The following is a 19,871-nucleotide window of genomic DNA, read 5'->3' on the forward strand; positions in this document are numbered from 1 at the left end:
GAGCCCGGCCACCCTACGGAGGAACCTCATTTCGGCCACTTGTACCCGCGATCTTGTTCTTTCGGTCACTACCTAAAGCTCATGACCATAGGTGAGGGTGGGAACGAAGATCGACCGGTAAACAGAGAGCTTTGCCTTCCGGCTCAGCTCCCTCTTCACCAAGACAGACCTGTGCAGAGTCTGCATTACTGCAGATGCTGCACCAATCCGCCTGTCGATCTCTCGCTCCATCCTTCCCTCACTCGTGAACAAGACCCCGAGATACTTGAACTCTTCCACTTGGGGCAGGATCTCCTCCTCGACCTGGAGAGGGCACTCTACCCTTTTCCGGCTGAGGACCATGGACACGGATTTGGAGGTGCTGATTCTCATCCCAGCCGCTTCACACTGGGTTGCGAACCGATCCAGAGAGAGTTGAAGGTCACGGCTTGATGAAGCCAACAGGACCACATCATCTGCAAAAAGCTGTGATCCAATCCTGAGGTCCCCAAACCGGACCCCCTTGACACCCTGGCTGCGCCTAGAAATTCTGTCCATGAAAGTTATGAACAGAATCGGTGACAAAGGGCAGCCTTGGCGGAGTCCAACCCTCACTGGAAACGAGTCCGACTTACTGCCAGCAATGCGGACCAAGCTCTGGCACCGGTCATACAGGGAACTGACAGCTCGTAACAAGCAGCCCGACACCCCATACTCCCGGAGGACCCCATACAGGACTCCCCGAGGGACACGGTCGAATGCCTTCTCCAAGTCCACAAAAGTTAGTATGTTAGTATGTATAAATGTATTTTAATGAGAAACTTGGACTCTTTGCTCATAAAAACATATGGACAGGAAAGAAAGGAAACATGACATTAAACAATAACTTTTAGTGGCTGATAACAATTTATTCCCATTGTTCCCTGTAAGTATAAAACTGTTTAAGAATTGAAGATACAATAAAGCAAAACACATTTCCATTTGGCTTGATAAACAGATAAACATTATCAGATTGAAAAATGTTATTTGTAAAAAAAAAGTAAACTGCACAATACAGCGATGTATCAAATTATGCAGAACAGTATCCATGTTCTAAAGAAAACCAAAAATTCTTGCATATCAAAGCATGATTTCATTTTGTGTAAAACAAATTGAATAAACTTTGATCATTTATTTTGTATCAAGTAATTCAATCTTTTTGCCATCAGTTGGGACTGAAATGTTAAAGTTAAGAGGGTTAAATTTGGAAGGTTAAATTGGTTTCTTGGGCTACAAATGGAGTGCAACAGTTGAAAGTTAGAAAGACGATAGCTGCTTCAGACCATGTTGGAAGTAAACTCCAACCCTCACCTCCACATGCAAAGTGTTAGAACTGAATACACCCCAAGTAACAGGGTTCCACTGGATCAAGCAATGTTAGAAGACTAATGTTATTTGATGAGGCTATTACAGTATATAAGATTAGATATGTCTAGTAAATGTACAATTAGTGTTTTTCATTATGTAACAGAAGCAATGTACCAGCACAAAGTGCGAACACAACAGAATCTCCCTGAATGAAATATTAAAGGGACTGTAAGGAGTTTCTAAGTGATCTTGAAAAGGTTTCACTCCTAGATATATGCCTGATCCTAATCCACACTTTAAAATGAGATCATCAGCACCAATATTACAGGTTACTAGTAGATGCTATTTTACTTCCAGGTCGGGTCAAGCAGGACTCTATAACATCACCACGCCGGCTGATGAAGTTTAGCAGTGGGAAGATAGATCTGTATTTTTCTCTGCTGAATATGATTTCTGTGATTAATTTTGTAGTGGTGGTGGACACTGGAGCCTAACTGTCAGACAGAAAAAGGACAGAAGAGCAGAAGAAAGCCAAACAGGAGAGAGATAGAGCACAAGCTAAAGGCTAATTCGCTTCTAGCTTGGGCTGTAACACAGGGGCTAAACTGTTTGTGATGATGTCCATTCCAACCCACAGTCAGCAGTTATTCTGCAGTGGTCTGTTCAAACTTGAAAGTCTATCAATAAAATGAACAATGAGGTTACATCAGCGCTACAGTGGCCGGTGGGTGTCAAGATGATTTTCAAAAGCTACAAAACGAATGCAAGAGCAAAAAACATGAATGCTAATGCCACAACACAACAAAAGTACGCCCACAACGGGAGTTAAAAGAGGTTACTTATCAAAATGGACACAGAAAAGTTATAAAAGTAAGTCAATGATTAACTTCATCTATTATATAGCTTCGTAGGGATGTCACCTTGTGGTATCCTTCATAATGCTTATATTTCTTTATTTTTGTTAGCATTAGAGCTATATTTATCATAGCTTGAGTTGTGAAAGAAAGCAATCCTTAACTTACTTTAACAACTTTTCTGTGTCTTTTAGGAAAAATGTCTTTTTAACTTCCGTTGTGTTGTGGCTTTTGCAAATTGTCAGACACCTATCAGCCACCGTATAGCTCTGCTTGCTAGACAAACACTGGTAGGACATAACCAGGATCACTGATGTTAAATGTCAGAGCACCTGCTGTAAGCAGTTCTAAATACAGCTAGCGACTAAACCATGATACAATCTGAGTTAAGAAAGTTTGCTAGAATAACATTTCAAACAGCAGCTTTACGTAACTGTTGATAACTACTTAACTTTGTCGCGTTGTATCCAGTAAAAAGTTACCTTAAACAAAGAAAGGTGGAGTTAAAAAATGATCTGATCTGCATTCATTTTCTAAAACAAACACATGCCTTGTTACAAAAGTGTTGCTGCTATCTGATTCACAATCCTCACAGTCCCTTTAAGTGTTTACAAAAATAAGTTGCGTAAAAAATGTGTTTTGACAAAGATTTGTGCATTTCAGAGTTGCCGCAGTGCTGTTACCTCCCTTCAATAAACATCAAGCTCTGCTGGGCTCCTCCATCATCACCTTGTCGTGATTTTCATCCGTCCACCTGTTGGGCTGCTTTTGTGCTTTGAAGACTACGAGGTTACACAAAGTGAGGATTGGCTTGTTGGGCCGAGCCTGACGCAGGTCACTGGATGGTGTCGTCATGTTATCAGGGTTCTGGATGAAATGAAGCAGATAAGTTTAATGGGAACTGTTATCAACAAACTCATTCACACAGTTCAGTGTAAAGTGCAGAGAAAAAAAAAGCATGACTACAGGACAGTTAAAAACCACTCACCTTACACAAGGAGACCAAAATAAAGACTGGGACACAAATCAGAGGAGTGAGGATGAGCAGACCGCCCAGTGCTGCTCCTAAAAGCCCAGGGCGGTATTCATAGATCTGGAAAGGGTATGTGTCGCCAAGGTGGTACAGCAGTGTGAGCTAGGAGACAGAAAATGCTCAAGTAAGAGAAAACTGAAAAGAAAAAGCTGCTTTGAAGTGACAATAAAATATCTGTAAAATCTTTCATCAAAGCAGTAATCGTTTTAAAACCTTTGCTCTCATAAGAAAATGTTTGGGTTTGTTTTTTTTGCGAGGGGGCCATTTCTATTTCAGCACTTAATTTACTCAACAGCCTGGCTGTGTTCAATACATGATTCTCATTGGTTTAATCCTCTGTAACAACAGTGATTAATTCTCATTAGCAAATGTCCACATTTATACACAGTTTCTAAATAAAGGTTCTCTCATTTCACCTGCTCTCCTGTTGTATGCACCGTGTAGGATTTTCAGATAGAGACAGCTACCTTACCTCTTCATTTTAGTGTGTTTTTTTCAAGAAATAATTACTGTTATGGCAAAATAAAGGTTGAATATATTCAATCGCCAATAAAGAAGAAAAGTTTGAAAAACAAGTATTACAATATGGTGAGTTTACATAAGATTAAGTAGAAGTGGATACAGCAGATGTTTCTCTAGTGTGAGTATCTCACCCCACAAATGATAGGTGTGATGAACAGCCAGCAGTACTTAAGAACCCGTGGTGGGGGAAATCCAATCATGTCTTCAATGTTGTCGCAAAAACGGTCAGCACCTGCAAAGTCATGGATGGGAAGTGTTTGTCATTTCAAAAGAAGAAAATGGATTGACTCCCAAACACATGGTACCCTAACAGAACAACGGGATGTTGGATTCTCAGCTTATTAAAAAATGAATTGTAGACACATAATAAAGAATAAGAAGACATATAGTACTGGGAGAAAAAAGTAGATGAGGAATGCCTTTGTAAACAAAAAATAAACAACAACAAAGAAATGATGACAGACAAGAAATAAACAAAGGTTGACAACCAGCATTGTGATTTGTGATGAAATACGTATTTAACAGAACTTTTTTTTTTTTTTTTTAATAAATGAAACTAATCAGAAGTTAGTAAGGAAACCACATCTTAACATCTTAAGATTAATACAATGCTGAAGTTCAAAACAGCTAAAACACAACTCACCATACACCCAGGCTATGACAGTGGTCTCACCAAAGGCGATGAGAAGGAGGCTAATGCCACTTGGACCGTAGAAGTCGATTAACGAAAAGAGATATATCCCTCCCTATAAAAATAAAATGTGAAGAATAAGTGATGGGAAGCAGCATCTCTTCATCCCCTGTTAGCATCAGTACAAGCTAACTTTTATACCAGGCTACAATTTATTCTTCTCCTACCACAGAACAAAACCTTTTCATTTTGACATGTATCATAAATAAACCCCTTCTAATCAGAGTATGAAGCATTTATTTTATCTAGCAGTTTATGTTACTCAGTTTTTACATTTTAATTGATCTTCTGATACGTATTTCAAAATTAAGTTTCACTTCCTTAAAGATTTGCTAAAATCAGGTTGTGTTATTAAGACTTGTGGTTTGCAGCTAGGCTAACAGCTCAGCTACAGTTTCAGATAGTCAAATGGCCTAGGAACGAGGGATGGGTACTTTTCACATTTGAAACAATACGGTATCGATGCCTGGTACCTGGCAATCGGTCACCTAGTGTAAAGCTGAAAAAGCCAGCAGATAAAGACTCCCATGAGCACTTGCAGATTGGATCCTCTTTAAACACAACTTTTCTTTGTTCTAGACAACTTTTCACCTGATACAACGCGATGAGGTAAGGTATTTATTAACAGTTATGTAGAGCTGTTGTTCAAAACATGACAACAAGCAAACCTTGTAAACTCAGTAGTAGGGCTGCAGGATGTGGCCTAAAACCAACATCTTGATATTTTTGAGCTATATTGCCATACATGATATTAGGTATGGGTACCTTTCAAATTTGAAACGATAAGGTACTGGTTTCCAGTACCTAGCAATCGGTATCTGTACTCAAAGGTACCAATTTTCGGTACTTTTGTGTGTTAATGTGGTGAAACGTATCAATTTGTTTACTAATAAAATGTAAACTCTTTAATTTGACATATTTATTCTCCAATATATAACCTTGTAATGCTGTGTTCATGTCCAGCATGGAAAATCACCCTCTCTTCCACACCCTCACAGTCACAAGGATCCATTTAGGTACCTAAACATGATACCTTTGGCTTTACGTGAATCGGTACCCTGTACTTTTGACAGAATTCGGTCAGTACCTAATTCCATCCCCATCCCTACATGATATACATCTCAGTATTCTGATTTCTCCTCTATATCACTACATATGTTTTAAATTCAACCCTTTGATGCATTAAATGACACCAGTTTGACTATTCAAGCAGACCCCTCAGTAGGTTTTTTTAATTTTTGTTTGCAAACCCCAAACCTGTGACCAACAAGATATGCAAGCAACTTTTTATCCTCCTCTCCAAATACAAAAACACGCATGAAAGGAAGGAAAAGGAGCACCAGAAGAAAGTGAAGGAAGTGAAACTCAAACGAGGACAACAAACCAATGCCTTAAAGCATTTATATGATATTTTGTACTTGATGGTTGGGATATAGTTATTTCATACATCTTGGGTTTAACAACCTGCGATAAATCCAGAATATTAGCTATACCCCCACCTCTAGTTTGTTGCAAAGTTTAGTAGCCCGTTGTATTTAGCACTATTCACATCCTGGTGTCTGAGATGTGTCCAAAGATTTAAAAAAAAAAAAAAAAAAAAAAAAACTATTTTACTGTGGTGCTTAGACCTAAAGCAAAATCACCTTCTTCTTTTGAAGAACTAAAACGTCTGTAGCACATTTTATCTGTAGTCCCGTACACATGTATTTGAAGAATCTTAAGTACTGTCTCAGTGTCTTTCCTCCTGGCAGATAAGACACAGACTACAGAATGCAGTATTGAATAAAACTATCACAATGATCAGATTTTCAATTAGAGCATTTCCTCTTTGCTTTCCTCGGTCTACTTCTTCTGCTTACCCCTGTGATGAGTGGCAGACCCAGCAAGAAACAAACAACAGCTATTCCCAGGACCAGGATTTCTCTAAATCCTGGTTTCCTCAGGTAACGTGGGAACATGTCTGTGAGGGCTGTAGCCAGGCTTTCCACACACACAAACTGCGAGGGTGACAGAGAAGCAGCTTTATTGTAAATATAACTTAATAATTCTGAAGCACAGTTTGTAATGGTCAAAGAACAGTACAACACCTGACTGTCCAGGCCCAGAAAGAGGATCATGAGGAAGAAGAGAACGGCCCAGAAGGAGGAGCCAGGCAGCATGGACAAAGCCTTTGGATAGGCTATGAAGGCCAGACCAGGACCTGTGAGGAGCACATGACACTCTCAGACAGAGGATTTCAACTCTTTGCCTGGTTTCTTATCGCACATATGACCTACTCAGGTTTTTTTCTTATGACCATTTGATGAATCTTTTTTTTTTGTCCAGTTTGAGAACAAATGACTTCAGTCTGTTCTGCTTCATTTCCAGATTTCATTTGTTGCAGAGATTAAGTCTAAAGTTCTCATTCAGTGGGCTTTAAAAGAAAAACAATAAACTACAGCTGTGAACCAGAATATCAAAATAAACAATCACAACTTTATATTAAAAACGCCACTGGCCAAAAGTTGAGCAAATAAGAATCTGAACTTCTGGCGCCCTCTTGTGGAGAGTGTTTGTCATTTTAACCACTTGAAAATTTGAGTTTACAATCAGATCAAGAATAGGGCACAGAGAGGTACAGAGTATTTTACTCACCAGAAGCAGCAACTTCAGCTATATCCAGCCCCAGTTCATGAGCCATGAAGCCCAGCACTGAGAACACAGCAAAACCAGCAAAGATACTGGTGGCGCTGTTCAGACAGCAAAGTGCCAAGCAATCCCTGTGAAAGAAACACAACTTTACAGTTAAAGAGCGTATTAAATTATCGATTGATGATTTGGTAGGGAGAGTACTGTGTCTGTGTTTGAACACTCTGACCTGTAGCAGTTGTTGTTGTATTTGTTGTAGCTTCCCAGAGCAGTGAGCACTCCCTGACACACAGCGTAGGAGAAGAACACCTGAGACCCTGCTTCAATCCACACCTGGATAGGCACAACATTTGAGAATGGACTCAGTGGAATAACTCAGAGAAAATACTGTCAGTTTATTATTCTATAAACCTAAGCAGGATGTGAGTGGAGCTTCAAAATGCAAAAAGAAGAAACAGAAGCTAGAGAAAAAGTAGAGAGTGGGTAATTGGAAAAATGCAAAATCAAACAAGTCATTTATCACCTGATTGAAAGTTTAAACTAAAAAGTCAAAGTCTAGGGGAGGGGCTGAGTATTTGCACCGCAAATGTATGGGTTTTTGTTCTGATGGTTCTGTACCAGTTTGTATGTGTGACTACACACATGTATGCATTTCTTTCTCTCTCTGTTTTTCTGCCTAGCAACAGATGTTTGAGTCGACCAATCACATTTGCAGTTGTATACACATTTTGCTTTTCTATATTTACGGGGATGAAGAAAAAAAAATGCAAACATGGTTGCGATTGTAATTTCATTAAATTTTGTTCAATAAACCTAACTGGGAGAAACGTCAAAATCTGCACAAAGGCAAAAATGGCTTGTCTTCAAGCATGGTAGCATTACTGAGCTGAACAAACAAGGCCTCACAACACGCCAGCGCTGCTGCAGTTGAACAGTCACTTAATTGTTTTTTTTTTCCTTTTTGGTGGTGGGCTTTTGTCTTGGAGTTTTGATCAAATTAGCCTGTTTGAAAAAATTGCCTACTCTCTATTTTTTTTTCCCGCTCCACCAGCCCTGAATGCTGATCCCCACATTTTTTCTCTGGTTAAGATTTTGTTCGGGAGTCTATGTGAAATCAATTATTATCTGTCTTCATGCTATTGCTTTCCGAATCAGGTTTTATTGCCAAGTACATTTTCACATTCAAGGAATTTAATTTGGTGTATTGTGGTTAACGATTAAATAATCTGAGACTAGCAACTGCTTAATAGTACAGTATTAAAAGCTACACACTCTATAAAAAATAAAATATAAAAAAAGTTAGGATATAAAATATAAGAAAATTGAAGAATCCCAGTTCTGTTGTACACTTTATCATAATTACTTAGTCAGAATTATGTTGTATAACATACACTAACATGCAGCTTTGCTTCCTGCTTGTGGGTGTTATGATACAACTTGTGTGAATGTGTGCTCATCACCTGCCTGTTAAGTAATTGATTTCAATTGGTCAAAGCCAAACTGTAAAAAAACTAAAAAAAAAAAGTGGACAGCTTGCTCAGCTTGAAGTGAGGTCACCACAAAAACTGCTCCCCCTGGTGGCTGGCTGCACAATAAAACAAAATCTGTCTCCCCAGTCATTCTATATAGGCTGTGGGTGTTCTTTAAAAAGTAAATACACCTTGAAGAAATGTTTTCCTCCTTCGTACACTGTGGTGATATAAAGATACTATTGGGCTGTATTGTGTTCAAGTCCTCCCATTTTCTGAAAGTTTCTTTTTTTTTTGTTATTATACGTTACAAATGGGGTTTTACGTCAGGTTTAGCAATGATTGATAGCTGAAGTTCTTGTGTAGTTCTTGTGGGAATGGTGAGATGCCGTACACTTGAAAAAGGTGGAGCCATGCTGTCCATTCTATACATGGTCTATGGTCGAAATCCTAAAAAAATACTGTCTGTATTGACTACCATGTTAACAACCTTATAATCTGATATCAAATTAAACAGCGAAAAAACACAAGCTTTTTCACTTTTGTCAGTCGAGACTTCAACATTAAAAAGTATTATCCTCAGCATAATATAGAAACAGTACAGAGTAGTTTGAGTGATAGTAAATCTTGATTAACCCAGAGAGCTCTAAGCTGCAAAACTGATTTCCATAACCACCCTTTCACTAAACATGATCTGTTACATACAGAACTTACATTGTGCATTTTCTTCCATGTGGAATTTTGCACTATGTGTGAATTTTTGTGGGAGTATCTGTCTTTGTTTACAGGAATGTCCGCCTGTGAGGCCTTTTTCTGACAGCATCTGGTTAACATTAGAGGGTTTACACCCACTAAAAGAGAGATATGGCTCAGCTCCAAAACAATGTACAGGGACCTTTTCCGGCCCCATAGTGGGCCTGGCTTATTCCCAGCCTCGGGTCAGCTTCACTGACTTTGGTCCTACACAAGGAATCTTTACATTTGAGGCCAGACACAGATGACACTGTTGTGTCCTTTTTACATTTCCTCTTAGCTGCACTCCATTCAGATTCAGACACGCACACTGACTCATGGACAAAACAGACACACATGCACCCTGAAAACAAACCACAGATGGACGCCAGAACTCAATTACGATGTCCTCAGAGCTTCATGCAAAAGTAGGCACTTGCACGTTTTGCGTGATTAAATAAGAAGACTTGTTTCAAAAACATCTGGAACGGAGCAACTCTGCTTTCACCTGCTTTCAGCACTACATTAAATCTTCTCTCACTTTTTCTCTCTAAGTTCACACTCCCCATGTGGGTTAAAGACTGTGGGAGAAGTTTTTCTTCTTCTTCTGTCCTCCTTACAGGGAAATATGGGATGGTCAGATACTTTGCTTGGATTGGGCAAAGCCTCTGACATCAGAACAAACACACAAAGACTGGTGAGACAAATCAGCTAAACTAAACTTGAAAAAGTTGAAATGCATTTACATTAGCAGCTTAAAATCTCATTTTTGAAGCCTGAAGCTGAGGGCCAGAGAGGGGATGGGTGCTGATCAGGAGAGACCCATCAGTAAGGGAAACAGATGCTGTCATTGTGCGAAAGCACACCAAATAATCCTGAATGCTACCCCTGTGTTTGGAGATTACATCACATAGATTAGTGAATAACATACCCACTTTAACAGCTTTTTTTTAATTATTATTATTTTGGGTGGTGTGGTCACGCCACATTATGTAATAACACCCCAATATGTCATAAATTGTCACTTCTTACGTAATAACGCTGTAATAACGCTGTAATAACGCTGTTTATAATACAATTCTTGATATGTAATAAACTTTGTCACATTATGTAATAAGTCTTTAGATACTGCATCACTTGTTATAAAATGTGGGTTCCTGCATGAAATAAGTAAGAACTTATGACATGTTGTGTTCAAGAATTTTATTATAAAATGCAGCAGATTATTACAAAATGCGGCGTTATTACATAATAAAGTGAAAATCTATAACATTATAACATATTGAGGTACTATTATGTGGGGTTACAGGGTGAAAAGAAAAAAGTTAATAGCAACAAGTTTCAGTTCCAGCTCATAGGAGAACAAACTGCAGACAAAATGTGAGAAACTTCCTCGCACATATCACCCTTTGTTTGGTAGTTTTTTTAATTGAGTTTTATAACTGTTTCTCTACTCCTATTAGTATAAACTAAGAGAGGAAGCTTCCTCAACAAACTTCTCAAACTTCTTACTGAAAGAGGTCCAGAGGTCTGCTTTTCTTGTTAAGACCCTGGACTGACACCGGAAACACAAGTCAAGGGAAAAAACGAGAAAGAGAGAACAGCAGGACATTGTGTTCATCCTGTCCTGGAATTTAACAGAGAGGGGAGTGTTGAGACAGTCAGACACAAATGATTCTCTTTTTGGTTGAGACACCAGAGCCTTGACTCTTTTTGTAGATAAATCTTTGAGACAAATACTAAATTATAAGATGCAAAAAAAATATTTACTGTATTGACCCGAATATAGGATGACCCCAATTATCAGACAACCCCCTTTTCAAGACCAATCTTCAGAAAAAGACTGAAAACCAAAATTTACTTTGTTGAAGAAACTATTTTTTGATGAAATTCTGATAAAAATGTTGAAGTAGACAGTACAGACTGTTCATTTTTGGCTTTAAATGCAATCAAGATCTCTATTTCAAATGCATTTCTGATAACAGCTCTGATAATGGACCTGCCTTTTGTTACGTTTCTCAATAATAAACTCAGACACGCTCCTGTCAATCTCTTGGAAACAGTCGCTTTGAGGAGCACGATAAGCTTTTCTTTCCAATTAGTATTTTTTAGACCCTCTTTTTAGACGATTTTCAAACATTAAACTCTTTAACTCTATGTACCTTTTGGCTGCCTGACAGTTGTTGTCTCAACATTAGCATCGTAGCTCTGCCTCAGTTGTCTACTGACATGCCAAACTTTTGGTCCACTTTGCTCTGGACAATCACCACGCCTCTCTGTTCCTCATCTCCTGTTCATAGCTCCTGTCACTGCGTCTCTGCCATGATTGACAGATGACCGTAGAGGTCGCACAGTAATGCGCTCTCTGCTGTTGCGATTGTGTAGCGACCCTAGCAACTATGAGCATGTGTCAATGGTTAGACTGGGACAACCTCCCTTTTCAATGAATAAAAAAAAAATCCTTGTCTTATATTTGGATCGATCCAGTAGATCTGTAAAACGTACGCCAACAGAAGAAGAGCCAGAGTGTGAAAATGACTTCTTACCTGTGGATCAAAAAGCCTCCTAAAGTCAGGAGTAAGGTAATATCTCAGTCCTTCTCCAGCTCCTGGTAGAGTCACTCCACGGATGAAGAGGATGAGCAGCATCAGGTAGGGGAAAGTAGCTGTGAAATACACAACCTGAAAACAACAAAACACAAACACAAAAGAAGTTTATTGGATATTATGCAGATACAAAAAATCACTCTTCATTTTAAGTCACTGGCTCCTGTTGACATCTATAGACCGTGAGTGCATCTATAGGTGTAAATTATGTTTTTCAGCGGGGGGAGGTGGAGTCTAGAGGAGCTTGTCAATCAAAATCCTGCTTGTGAAGTACTGTGGGTAAGAGCGGTGTGCTCTTTGGATGAGAGCTCAGCATGGATATGAGGAGGAGATGTGAGATGACAGAGGCATAGAGAGATGCTGCAAGTCAGAAAAGTTCAGGCAGCTCACGCTCCAACTGAGGATGTGTCACAGAGAGATCATAGAGAGGATCAAATGATGGAGATGAACACGATCCAAAAAAGTATGTTTTGTCTGTTTTTTGGGTCAAAAACAGGAAGAGAGAGATGAAAAAAAGAGAGTCCACTCTTCTCAGGTAGTTCTGGTGTTCACATAGTCGTAGAAAACAAGATTACTTGGGTCTTGAAAGATTGTTCAAGATGCTCTGAAAATGGCCGGCAGCCAATGAGTTAAACATGATGGGAGATATTTTTCAGGACCAGGGGGCAGAGTAAACAAGCGAAAAGGTAAAAACTGATGCATATTTATTTCACTAAGTTGGTATGTCTGGTGTGCAAGCCAACAGCTGTTTCTTGTATACCAAGCAGAAAGCATGTGTTTTTTTTAAGGCAAAGAGGTTCTGCTCAGTCAGGTAGAAGTACATCGATGGAAGCAGGCGCTGATGACTGAATATCCTAGGAAAGATGTTCCACCTGCTGCCAAGATGCTACCATTTCATCTTGATGCCAAGTTCAAATATTGGTCAAATTCATTAAATTAATTTTGTTTTGTTTATACTGATTTATGTTCAACTTCATGTGCTATAAATATCCTAAATGCATGTCTCAATGTTTGAGTCCAGAATCATGTCCTGTCTCCTATCTCCTGCACCCCTAACGTGAGAAGCGTTTTGTTTGTTCTTGGCGCCTTTAGTGCTGATTATCCAAAATTTGATCTCTTTACGAACCACAATATTTTCCTATTTTTTTCCCCCGGTCTTGTTGAGTGTTGTTGTTTATAAAGAGATACAAGTTTAAAGTCAGCCTATTTCAAAACCAGCTGAATACCCCGCTAAGGAGCTTTAATTTTAATCTATAAGGTGCTGATTGAGAATTCAACCTACTTAAGGAAGTGGCTACTTTTTGAAAATACAAGAGAGATAAAATTTAAGCTCTTAAACTTCTTTTGCACCAAAACCAAAAAATTGTAAAATGTGTGCTGAAAGAGTGCTCACCTTTCCTGTGGATTTGATACCTTTGAAGACGCAGAAGTAACACAGAATCCAGGCGATCAGGAGACACAAAGCCAGGTCCCAGTGCACCTCACCCAGATTCATGTCATCTGACATTCTCAACACTCGATGTCTGTGGGAAAATCACGTCAACACAAATAAACCGCTGCATCCTCTGCAGACAATATGACTGTGGATGGACAGCACAGATTTATAACACAAACAAACACTTTTTCTCCACTGTGGAGATGCTTTTATCCAGTGGAATAAACACTGAGTGGGCTATCAGCCTGTGTGGAATGCACTAAAAGTTGTATTTACTCTCAGTGAATCCATGACGGTGCGTTCAATAATGCAGACATCTGCCTCATGAATACAGATGTTAAAATCTGCCAGTGGTGTGTTTACAAGCTGTCTGGGAAAGAGCACACACTGTTACCGTCATCCAGTGTGTTTATGTGTGTGTGTGTGTGTGTGTGTGTGTGTGTGTGTGTGTGTGTGTGTGTGTGTGTGTGTGTGTGTGGTGTGTGTGTGTGTGTGTGTGTGGTGTGTGTGTGTGTGTGTGTGTGTGTGTGTGTGTGTGTGTGAAAAAATATCTGCTTTCATGTTCTAGGAACCTAACAGGAGTTTATCATGTGAGAGTAGAAACAGGGGGTTCAAAGAAATATAAAATACAGAGAACACAGAAAATACACAACTTCTACAAAGATATTTTGTTTTCTTTTGGTCACCAATTTATTCTGTTTGTCTCTTTTATTTCTTCACTAAGCCTCAACTCGATTATAATCTGTGTCTGTTTGTTTTAAGGGTAGATAACATCCAATAAAAACTGTGAAGTCTAATTGCAGTTTGGAGAGAAGTTTTCTCATGGGACTATTGTTGTTTCACTCTTAGAAATTTTGTCACTTTGGCGTGCATGTGTGTCTGTGTGTGTGTGCCTGTGTTTCTCACATCCAGAACTCCTCTTCAGGTGACTTTGTTGGGTAGGTCATGTTCCTGAAAAAAAGAGAAAAACATTAATTGGATAAAAATTCACCTTAGTTAGGGATGGGTACCTTTCATGTATAAAACGATATGGAACCAAGACCTGGTACCTGGCACCTGGTATCAGTACTCAACGGTTCCAATTTTTGGTACTTTTTTTGTGTTTATGTGGTAAAAACATATTTTTTTCAATAATAAAATCTCATTTTTTCAATTCAACATACTTATTCTTCAATATATAACCTTACAATGCTGTGTTCATGTCCAGTATGGAAAATTGCCGACTCTTCCACTCCCTCAGAGTCACTACCTAAATATGGTACCTTTCAATTTTATATGAATCGGTACCCATCACTACCCATCATCAGGTGTGTGCCAATAGAAAATTGGGCTATTCAAACTAAAGCCATTCTGAACCAGTATATATGTGTTTTAATTTTTTTAATGCAAGTGAACCATGCCCATAATGATGTCTTGTTAAGTGAGAACTGTAGCTTTAAACCCGAAGCTGGCTTTGCATTTATACCAGAGCTTGTGGCAAGATAAATTATAACCAATAACTTTTTGCTAATGAACACAGTCACACTGTTTAGAAATGAATTTTAACTTAGTCCTCTATTAAATTGGTAACTATGAGATCAAGTTTATGACCACTAGACTAAGTAGTAAGATGGTATTCAGTGCACTTATTTTTCAAGTTTTCTCTGCAGTCTTGTCTTTATGTGGAAGTAATTCAATGAATTTGTTAAAAATTTTGATTCGGTGACATGCAATAACCAAAGCCAGGGATGTTATCCTTGGCGCCCCCTGTGGACAAAGTTACTTCTAATGTGTTTGCTTCTAATGTGTTTGCTCTTAAAATGAGTTTTTCCTAATGAAGAATCTCATCCTGTTTCAACATTAATTGGAAATATTTGTCATGGAAAATTTGAAGAGGTACACCCTGGATTGGTTGCCTGTCAGTCCCAGGGCTGACACACAGGGACAGACAACCTTTCATGTACACACGCACATCTACAAACAATCAAGAGTGACCAGTTAACCTGATGAGCATGTTTTGGACTGTGGGAGGAAGGCAGAGTACCTATGGTGCAAGAAAGCTGTCAAAAAAGACGAAGGCTGTCTCCTTCCACATTTCCCTCCATATTTGCCTCTGGGGCTTGGGCATGCGTGGTTAGAGAAGAATGATTACTTTCCCTGTGACCTATGACCTCAGTGACATCATTTCAGCACCTTTTGATTCGTACCTGTAAGCTTGTATTCACAGGGAAGAATTTGGTAGTCGTAGAAAAGTGAGTTTTATTCATAAAACTTTGCACTCATATAAAAACAAATGTAACCTGAACCCAATTTCACGACTTGGGTATATGACAGCAAATTTTCGTAACAAACAACATAATAGACACAGAATTTGTTGACATTACTAATACAAATTTAATGTAATGTATGGTATCATTTTTAAATACATCTTCTATATATTAACACTTACTGTATTATTTTATACCACAACAAAAACAAGGTCTGGTCATCTAGATTTCTTGGATAGTCTTATGTGACATAAACTTTTTTCCCCCTTTATAATGTCACAGATATAAGAACCCGTTCATACATTAAAGCAGTGGTTTACTCATATATTGAGTTCGGCATTAACTACACCCTTCTTTTTTCCAACTTTCTTTGTCTGGTATGTTTCACAAGATGTGAAATTATAACTTACATGGTTAAGTTTTCAAAGTCGTCAGGTGAGCTGATGTTGTTCAGGAATGTCCAGTTGGCATCAGGTTGAAACAGATGAGGGTTTGCATATAAGCTCTCCCGCTTGTGACAAAGCTCTGAGAGGGTGAGAAGCTGTGTGAGTGTTGTACCATTTAAAACGTGTATGGGAAAATGTTTTACCTCAACATTTGAACAAGAGGAACAAGAACTTTCTAATCTAATACAGATGTTTTTAAAGAATGCATGTTATCCACAAAAGAGCTTACCAGTATTCCAGTAGTTGTCGCATGTGGACCAGGGCAGTGGGTATTTGAAGGAGTTGTACAAGTAAAGAATAGCCCAGGCCAATATCACGATGTAGTAAATATTCAGATACATTACAATCACTTGTGACGCAATGCCCAGCCCTGCAGGACACAGAGTTTTCACATGGCTGGTTAAGGTTTCCGACTGCTGTCTTATCCTGTTTTATACAACAGTTGGAGAACTATGGTTCAATATTAAATTATATAAAAAAAAACATAAGAAAAGTTTAGAAAAAATGAAAATTCCTGATTCTGCTTTACATTAAATGTTTCCCTAAACTTGTTTCAAAGTAGCTTTGCCTAGATAGGCGAACACCTGGCAGTAACTGCATAAGGCAGCCATTGTTTAAGGCTGACTCTTCACAAACCTTTTTTATTCATAAGTTTAAATACCCATTATAACAACAGTCAGCTTTTAAGAGTGCATCTGAACATGGTCCACAAGGTTTTTTTTTTTAGATTGATGCACACTACGTTAACTCAATCCTTGGCAAGTGTTCTTTTCTTGTTTCTTGATATTAGAGTTGGGAAAAGCCATATTCCTATAATATGATATATTCCAAGCAAAAAGTTTAATCTATATTGCTGCACTGGGTAAAATATCAACTGCTGTGGTTGTCAAAGTTGTACTTTTTAAGTTTTACTTCATCAGATTATTTATTTAAAAAAATGTGTAAAGGGACTGTGGGGACTATCTGTTTGAAATGGACTACAGTGCCACCTTTTGGCCAGGAGTCACACACACACTGTTGTGAAGATGTCATTCTTAACAAGGTGTGTTTGTTTTTGAAATGAATAGAGAACAGATCTTCTTTTTAACACTACTTTTCTTTGTTCAAGACAACTTTAAAAGGTACGACGTGACAGGGTAAGGTCGACGTCAAATGTTATGCAGCGTTGTTGTTTGAAACGTTACAACAAGCAAACTTTGTAAGTTTGTACTATAGTTTAGTAGCCAGCTATATTTGACACTACTCACAGCCCTGTGCTCTAAGACAGTGTTTCTCAATTTTTTTCAGACCAAGGACCACTTATCCCCCCAGAAAACTCTTGCGGACCACCGCGAGCTAAATAGCCCCAGAACAACACCCCAGAGAACAAACTCATATGCTATAAACTTGAATCATGGATGTTAAAACTTGCTAGGGCTGCAACTAACGATTATTTTGAAAATGGATAATACGCCAATTATTTTTTTGATTAAAATTATTCATTTTATTTCTTAAATTCCCTTTATTTAGAACAAGTTTTTTTTCAAAATGACAGAGACTTAAGTAAAAAAGTGCACTCATTTCCTCATAGTTTGGTGTTTTGTTTGTTTTCTTTTACAGCGAGGGAGAAAATAGACCTGAAAATCTGAGTATAACTACATTACTGATACATTATTCCAAAAAATACTTAAAATTTCTAGTATTTATATACTTAAGTACTTAAATTACACTAAATTAGTCAACGCTTTAATGAACCTTTTTTTTTTTTTTTAATTTTATCAATTTGCGTAGTAGCGAACAACTCGCACCACTACCCCCTCTTTTTCCGTGAATGTTCCATAAAAAAATGCAATTTCCTCACGGTCTTTACGGACCACTAGAGGGCACTGGCGAACCACTAGTGGTTCGCGGACCACAATGTACTTTGCACATTGTGGACATGTCCACAATGTGTAAAGTAAGTGAATCCTCTTTGTTAATATGAATGAACATTTTCACAAGCAGTTTAGCTCGTGTTTTAGCCTTTAGCTCATATTTTAGCTTTGAGCTCGTGCTCTATCTCTCTCCTGTTTAGCTTTCTTCTGCTCTTCTGTCCTTTTTCTATCTGACAGTTAGGCTCCAGTGTCCACTATCACCAATACCAGGATCAGGATTGATGCACCCCTAATAAATAAACTATGATGGTGCTGACAATGACTTATTTTTGATAGGAAAAAAACTATGATTGAGATTTCACTGAATGCTGAGACTTCAGGTTTTCCCTTCATTAAAAGGAGAAAAAACGCAGCATGTTGTCAGACTGTCTTTTGTCATTCTTCAAAAATCCTAATGAGCCTTGTTTTTACCCTCAAACATGGGGCATATCTTCCTCCAGGCAGTCACCCCTCCCTCACTGGTGTACTGGCCCAGTGCTGTCTCCAGGAAGAAAACAGGGATGCCACAACAGAAGAGGAACACCAAGTAGGGGATGAGAAAGACGCCTGAAAATAAAAATCCCATCTTCAGAAAAATGAGAAAATACATTTAAAACCAAGATATCAAAAGTTTTCTCAGCTGGTTCAGTAATGAGCAATGGAAATGCACTTATATCCCCAAATATTGTGTTACTCTGAAGATCTCATGAATCCTGCTTATAGAATTCTGCATACTCAATAATCAGCCAAAGCAACACTGATCACAGATAATTTTACAGAAATTATAGATTCATCCACCCTTACCTCCTCCATTTTTAAAGCATAGATAGGGAAACCGCCAAACATTTCCAAGTCCAATGATTTCTCCAGCCATGGAGAGAAGGAACTCCATGTTGCTGGCCCATTTGCCTCTCGGCTGGACACCCTCCTCAGGACTCCCCTTTTGTGCCCCTCTGGCTGTCTCCTCGGCCATTGTGATCCAGTCTGCTGCATGCAGATTATGCAGAACATAATGTACACAGAAACTTTATTTTTGTCAGCTCCAACTCCTGTCTATTAGTAAAGGATGCATTAAAAACATGATGAAATTCTCTTTTTGCACCAATAGCACAGGCTGTTATGCTTAAGTTTCGTCTTTGCATTAATGCCGTGCAGAGGGTCCAACCTACAACCCAAACGACCACGCACAATTTACTGCACATGACTTTAATTAAGTATGAAGCCTATCTTGTGCTAAAGATAACGACACTTTCCGATTTTCCCTGATTCTCAATCGAGATAAAAATGCATGCGTAATTCTCACCCGTGGGCGTGTAGTGTAGTGGGCACTGATGATTCCTTCACAGACCGAGTGAAGTTTGGAGAAACGAGGGGTAAATGTGGGGTGTGTCCTAGATACCAAACACACACACACACACACACACACACACACACACACACACACACACACACACACGAGTTGAACGCTCTTTAATATACGTAAACTAGGGCAGTTACGCATGTTTATGCTTTGCAGGAAAGAAATTTATTTGACGAACATGAATCCAAAAAGTAAGCAGAAAGTTTTGTGCATTCATATTTTAAGCATTCTAAATGCGCAAGTAGGTTATCGGACATTTATTGGTAAATTAAAATTGTTGTTACATTAAATGGATGAATACATGGAAGTCCTAAGCAGATCCATACTTTTTGATGTATCGCATTTTCTGTGATGTCTTGATGTTTTAGTGTGTTTTTTTTTAACCCCTTTTATCTTTTATCTTAAAGATGACACTTGTTGTCCTGTGTTCTAAGAAGGAAATATTACTTTTGCAAGATCTTGACGCTGCTGCTCCTTTTATAATTTATAAATATATGCCTATTTCATTATTTTACAAAAAATATATTTTCTTCCGAGTAACAAGATCCTATTAGTACAAAAATGTACACTATTGTCTTGAAGTAACAGGAAAAATAAATTGAGAAAACATTGTAACATTGTAAAAATAGGT

The 19,871-nt window shown here is 38.5% G+C and overlaps 1 protein-coding gene across 2 annotated transcripts; it reads right to left on the reverse strand.

Moving 5' to 3' along the window:
• Positions 1-2,446: 2,446 nt before the first annotated feature.
• LOC141810819 (sodium- and chloride-dependent GABA transporter 2-like) lies at positions 2,447-19,264 on the reverse strand. Of its 2 annotated transcripts, none has more exons than XM_074698638.1 (16): positions 19,184-19,264; positions 18,685-18,867; positions 18,313-18,447; positions 16,218-16,358; positions 15,953-16,067; positions 14,203-14,247; positions 13,255-13,384; positions 11,802-11,936; positions 7,284-7,387; positions 7,061-7,185; positions 6,514-6,626; positions 6,286-6,423; positions 4,379-4,481; positions 3,867-3,967; positions 3,169-3,315; positions 2,447-3,047 (listed from the first exon to the last, which is right to left on the reverse strand). In XM_074698638.1, the coding sequence occupies exons 2-16, from the start codon at positions 18,851-18,853 to the stop codon at positions 2,880-2,882; spliced, it is 1,869 nt and encodes a 622-aa protein (XP_074554739.1). In that variant the 5' UTR covers positions 18,854-18,867; positions 19,184-19,264; the 3' UTR covers positions 2,447-2,879. The 2 variants fall into 2 exon arrangements, with proteins under 2 accessions (XP_074554739.1, XP_074554740.1); XM_074698639.1 differs by having other exon boundaries at positions 18,685-18,864; positions 19,184-19,213.
• Positions 19,265-19,871: the final 607 nt, after the last annotated feature.

This window comes from Halichoeres trimaculatus, unplaced genomic scaffold, assembly GCF_033239565.1.
Source record: "Halichoeres trimaculatus isolate MK-OKI-2021-1 unplaced genomic scaffold, fHalTri1.1 fHalTri1_scaffold_21, whole genome shotgun sequence".
Lineage (NCBI taxonomy): Eukaryota > Metazoa > Chordata > Actinopteri > Labriformes > Labridae > Halichoeres > Halichoeres trimaculatus.

Bases quoted from the DNA above. Each gene is read 5' to 3' on its own strand.
- LOC141810819 (XM_074698638.1), bottom strand. From the start codon at position 18,853: ATGGCCGAGGAGACAGCCAGAGGGGCACAAAAGGGGAGTCCTGAGGAG. The intron at 16,359-18,312 runs GTAAAAACAAGG...TGTGTCCTGCAG, and splicing joins GATATGCCCCATGTTTGAGG to GGCTGGGCATTGCGTCACAA. The intron at 11,937-13,254 runs GTGAGCACTCTT...TGTTGTTTTCAG, and splicing joins GTATCAAATCCACAGGAAAG to GTTGTGTATTTCACAGCTAC.